The 6,027-nt window shown below is 38.6% G+C and overlaps 1 protein-coding gene across 1 annotated transcript; it reads left to right on the plus strand.

Annotated features, from left to right (window-relative positions):
* The first annotated feature begins 4,948 nt into the window (after positions 1–4,948).
* Positions 4,949–5,743, plus strand: LOC109969793 (alpha-1-antiproteinase 2-like). Its single transcript, XM_020616949.1, has one exon. It carries the CDS (start codon positions 4,994–4,996, stop codon positions 5,741–5,743), a length of 750 nt encoding a protein of 249 aa, XP_020472605.1. The 5' UTR covers positions 4,949–4,993.
* The last annotated feature ends 284 nt before the right edge of the window (positions 5,744–6,027 follow it).

Here is a 6,027-nt window from a genome sequence, read left to right on the forward strand (position 1 = left end):
TATGAATTATCCAAGCATTTCCTGTGTATCCCAGCCTCATCTGTGCCATGTGAACGGGTTTTTTCCAAGGCTGGGGAAATAGTCTGTAAAAGGGGAAACCACTTGTGTCTGAAAACTGGATATACTGTTATTTCTCAATAAAAACTCATAAACAGTTACATAAGCACACCCACTTTACCCACATACCAATGAACCCCAAAACAAACTTTGCCAAAGTATATACTATAATCTGTATTTGCACCAGTCCCATGTGAAAATGTCATCTGTCTGAATTTGTAGAGCACATCTCATGAATGTAGCAGCACCATTTAAATGTTTTCATAACACAAAATATAAGTGAGGAGCATATAGGGTTACACTCAGACGTGCCACATAAGAAACATGGTCTTCAACATGTGTCCATGTTTATTTTATATTTTATTGTGTCAGCTTGAAACCATCCAACCATGTAGTGTAGTGGAACAGGAATGTGCATGGCGAATCAAATCCCAAACAATCCATGAACCAATAAGTGACACGTCTTGACTGCACTTCAATTTCCTGACCACTAGATGTCCTACTCGAGCACTGTGTCATTGAAGCCTCGAGTAATGAACCATTTGTGTGAATACTGTGTCGAAGCTTCAACAATGCCTCATCGGCCATCACTGCTTGGAAGCTGGAGAGACATGAAGAGTTGCAGGGGCAGAAAGCAGTTGTAGTTTTAGGAGCATCAACAGGGAGAGCCAAAGTGTCATGGAAGTAATCCTCAACGTACTAGCATTGGAGGAGCCTCTGCCAGACTCTTAAATAGGAGGTTGGTGATGAAGCAACCAGTCTCAGCTGTGTAACTCAGCACAGCTGTGTGCCATGCCCAGGACAGAGACAACAAGGAGGAGAGGCAGGTGGCATAGAACAAGCCTGACCGGAGTGCAAAATACAAGGATTGTAAAGCTGAAAAAAGCTAACATTTACATTAGTGGTTTATCAGAAATTACATATTAAAAAATGGAAATTTCTATAATACAAAATAATATTGGAATTCTGCAAAATGTACAGACAGAATCATCAAATCTGTTTTGACCAGCAAAAAGTCCCCAACCTTCTTTAAATTAATGCATGAAACAAACCGTCTTTGTTATTATGCAATTTTGACTGATGCTCTTTTCATTTGTATTAAACGTTGATGGAAATGTACTGTCTCTGTTGCTCCTGATATTACTTAGAAAACCCTTTGTTATTATGCAATTTTGACTGATGACAATTTTGACTTGGGACAGTGACCTGTGTCCCAAGTACTTTGTACCTAAGCAATCGATGAAAACTGTCCACAGTGAGATGTGCAGGTAACACAGGGTAATCAGGACACAGGTCCTGCAAATAAACATAGCTGATTGGTATCATTTTTAAATAGAGTGAACTCCATAAAAATCTACTTGGAGGGAGGCAGAAATGTCAAAGATGGATATCTCAAATTGTGGGCATATAAAGCTTGTCAAAATATCTTTACAATTAATTCATTATATGTTGTTTGTAATTTGGGTGCACCGACTTCCTCAAGGCAAAGGCAGCATTTATTGTAGGGATATTGTAAGTTCTGTGTATGTTCAGTGGTGAAGCACAGTTTGAATCTGCACGACTACTGTAGTATACAACATGGGTCTGAATCTGTCCTTGGACAGTATACATTTTCTAGAATATGTTTGCTTTTCCCAGGGTGCACAGTATATTGACCCATGTCACTGCATAGAACAATATCCTCTCACTGGTCCCCTGCAGTCGCTTGGGTTCTATTGTTCAGTACAGTAATGAATGATGCTGAGGAGATTCTAAGTCAGCATTAATTACTGTTGTTTATACAGTGAAACCCTGCAGTACAAGTCCCACAAGCTGTAACAAGATAGTGTAGCGCAAATCCATTAACACATTGATTGTTGTTTTCACAGGTGGGCAGAAATCCGTTTCCCCCAAGTTTCAGCTAAAGAAATCCTACAGTTTAGAAGACGTCCTCTGCCAATGTCTCTAGAATATCGATAAAAATGCTGCAACTTTAGCAAGTTTAAGTAATAACCAATACTTGGAAAATACAAGGTATAAGTACATGATAGAGACCTTTGAGGAATGCAATATATTACAAATTCACACTTTAATGAGCACATATATTCTTTTTGTCTCTCTCCTCAGACTCCTCATGGGGAGGTTGTTCTAGAGGTGGAAAAGACCAAGTGAGATGAAGGGAGACCCGACATTATGCTGGACTTCTGCCCCCCGCCCCTCTTGACAGACCAGCCATGCTCATAACCAATGACAATCTCAGGGGCTTGTCCTGCTCATAGGAAGAATGATTGATCCTACAGCTGCCTAGACTGCAATGAGCAATCACACTCTCCCACCACACTGTACTGCATCCACTTACATTATGTACTGTAACAGCTTTGGATTTTCTTTTTCCTAATAGTACAGTGTATCAAAAAACAGCTTTCTGTTTCACAGATGTTTTGTTTTACTTCCAATTTTTTAAACATTATAATCAATAATCAATATTTTTTCCATTTCCAACAAACTGGATCCCTGCTATGCTAATGATCAGAAATTGCTTTTCAAGAACAATCAGGCTTATTCACCAGCACAAAATGAAAGCTATGGTTTTTATATTTTCACATTGCTGTGGGGTTTTATATAGCTTTAGATCAGTAGCTCATCTTTACCTCATCACCAGAAAACCTTGTGGAGAAGTCACACTGATATTTAGCTCTTTGAGGAGATGATGAATAGAGGGTAGTTTAATGAATAGAACAACAGACTGATCACAGGTAACAGAAATGTCAACCTATTAATCAAGAAAGGTTCAACTGCCTCCTGAGAAGAGCCATTAGGAAGAGTGTGCGGTCCCTAGCTGAGGTGTGTCACTTTTAAAGCAGCCTTCTTCCTTCCAAAAACCTTATAACACTAAGAGAAAAAAATATGAAAAGCACACAACTACCTGTCAGGCGAGGAGTGTTTGAACTTCTCTGTTAAGCTCTTTTCTTTCATTTTGTGCAGCTGAAACCTGGTCAGCATTATAATGGCTTCCTGGAAGCATTGTCTGATACTGTTCTGTTATTCACATATTTAAATGATTATGGCATCTTACCCATATGGTGGCTTTTCATGTTACCTTTCTATGTGACTGTTTGGAACAGCTATAAACACTTTGCCTTCTCACATGGTTGGATGACATGTCATAAGAACTTAAAGTAGGCTAAGTAGCATTAGCAACATACAATCAGAAACAGCTCATCAACACAGCCACTTAAATAGTTTCTTTTTTGTTAGGGGAAAACACTTTATAGATACATTTAATTAATTAAAGGCTAAACATGTAACTAGTTACTGTAATTAAATTAGAAAATAAATGTTAATATAATCAGTTACAGTTACAGAGAAAAAGTATGTAATTAAATTACAGTTATTAATCAAAATGTTGGTGATTACAAAGGGGTTACATCTGAATATATTCTTCTTTATAAAATGTTTATACTGTATGTATATATATCACATTCATTCTGTTGCATCTTTTTGCCTTCTTTTGGCATATTTCCAGATAATGTGGATCAGCAAAGCCGTTGAAACAAATAACACCATCAAGGGTAGGATGGCTAACAAGGAGATGTCTCTGCTTTTACATAGGCTCCATTCATTTGGCAACATGTTTCAACAGTAATATGTTGAAAACGTTTGACAGTAAATTTGTAAGACTTTTTAGCTTTATTGCCCAGTTTAATACTTTTTTTTGGAAAAAGAAACCACACTTTGTGGTTACTTTTCTAAAAAGTAACCACAAAGTAATTAAAAGTAATGAGCTACATTACTTTGATAAAGTAATTTAAATAGTTATATTACTTTTAACCTTTTTAACAGGTTAACTAGTAATCTGTAACCTATCTTCCCAACAGTGTTAATAGGTGATGTAGCCTGCTGGATAAGGCAACACTAATGTCAGTCCAGACCATATAAATATATACAGTATGTACTGTAAGTCCAGGGTGGACCCTGCCTCTCACCCTATGTCAGCTGGGCTTGCATTTTCTGACAAAATGAAAAAATACAGGTTAACAACAGCAGCTATACTAACATTTAAAATGTGTGATGACAGAGAAGGTCCTGATTGTCTATAGACAATTGCTGCTAAAGGCAAAGTAAAGAGATGAAAACTCTAAATGGCAACATTTATTGTTTTTAGCATGGATTTGAAGTGAAAATTAAGAAGTCTACACAGACTACTGGTTACTAAAATTTCGTTGTATGTGTTACAATGACAATAAAGGATTATCCTATCTTATCTTATCTTATCATATCTAATATGGGATTCATTTACTTTTCCTGTATATGGGCCAGTGACTTCTGGAGTATCAGTTAATTTTTCTAAGCATGTGATGGTTACTGTAAGCATTAAGATATGTAATGTAGTACATTACGAAGCTAGATACCTACCTACTGTAGTTGAACCTAAGTCACTTCCTCTGATTTTCCCTGGCCAGGCTGTAAAGCTGCATGGTCAGCACCCCATTACCAGACCAGGTCACCATAGTGTGCTGAGTGACTTTTGTTGCATCAGTGGAGATAGTTCAAGCAGGGATTTCTTAACACAGGCCAGAAAGGAGGGGCTGAACTTTGTTAATTTTTGACCCAAATGTCAGCTGTGTCAGCTATGTCGCCTGTACATAATGGGGAAGTTTCTGGCAAACTGTCTGCACCAAAGAGAACATCACAGGTAAGCACAGCACCTTTCTTTTCTTTCTTTAAATCTTAGAATTTACTTTTACTGGGGCAAAAATGTATTTTTGATGTGAAGCTTTTAAGACATGGTGACAAAATATGTAACAAACTATGTAACCTATAATAATTTGTAAGTGTAAAGTGGATTAAAGGCAATCATATCATCATTTGTCCTATTTAATCATTAAATACAACTATGACCTACTGTGAACAAACCAACTCACTTCCTTTGATTTTCCCTGGCCAGGCTGTAAAGATGCGTGGTGTCTTTGCTAGTTGTGCACTCGCAGCACTGCTGCTGGCTGTAGCCTGGGCAGACCACAACCATCACGGACACAACCATGACTCTGAGCATAGCCATGAGGATGGGGTGGGCTGCCAGCAGCTGGCCTCTCCCAATGCTGACTTCGCCTTTGCCCTCTACAAAAGTCTGAAGGCCAAGACTGCTGCTGGAAAGAACATCTTCTACTCACCGCTGGGCATCTCCACCGCCCTGTCTATGCTGTCTGCAGGAGCCTGTGATAAAACTCACAGCCAGCTGTTCTCCGGCTTGGGCTACAGCACTTTAAACCAGACTCAGGTCAATGAAGGGTACAAACATCTTTTCCACATGCTGGGCCACAGCCAGGAAAATCAGCGGCTAGATGTTGGCAGCGGTGTTGCTGTTCATTCTGACTTCAGTCCTCTTGAGAAGTTCCTGAAAGATATCAGCCATTACTACTCTGGCGAGCTCTTTAAGGTCGACTTTTCCAAACCCGACAAGGCTGCAGCTGAGATCAACCAGTTCATTGCCAATAAAACACAGGACAAGATAAAAGATATGGTGCAGGATTTGGACCCCACAGTGGCCATGATACTGATCAACTATGTCTACTTCAGAGGTAGGGCACACAGAGACATTCTTAAAGAGAACAGACCATGCATGAAGATAGCCAGTTGCTTTGATGTACACATAGAGATGCTGCATTTGTACAAGTTCAGATGCACATTTCCTTTTGTTGTTTAAGCAGTTTAAATTGTTTAATGGCAGAGCATGCCATATAAATGTGAAATAAACCAGCTGGAAAGATACAGTCGCAAGAAAATGGCACTGTTTGCAGTTTCCTGGTTTTCTGCATAAATTGGTCATGAAATGTGATCTGATCTTCACCAAAGTCACAAATATCAACAAACACAATATTTCTAAGCTGATAAAACATAGTCATGACCAATTTATGCAGAAAACCAGGAAATTGCAAACAGTGCCATTACTTTTTGTTATGTCTGTATTTTCATCATGCATATTGCAAA

Source organism: Monopterus albus, unplaced genomic scaffold (genome assembly GCF_001952655.1).
Source record: "Monopterus albus unplaced genomic scaffold, M_albus_1.0 scaffold182.1, whole genome shotgun sequence".
Taxonomy (NCBI): Eukaryota; Metazoa; Chordata; class Actinopteri; order Synbranchiformes; family Synbranchidae; genus Monopterus; species Monopterus albus.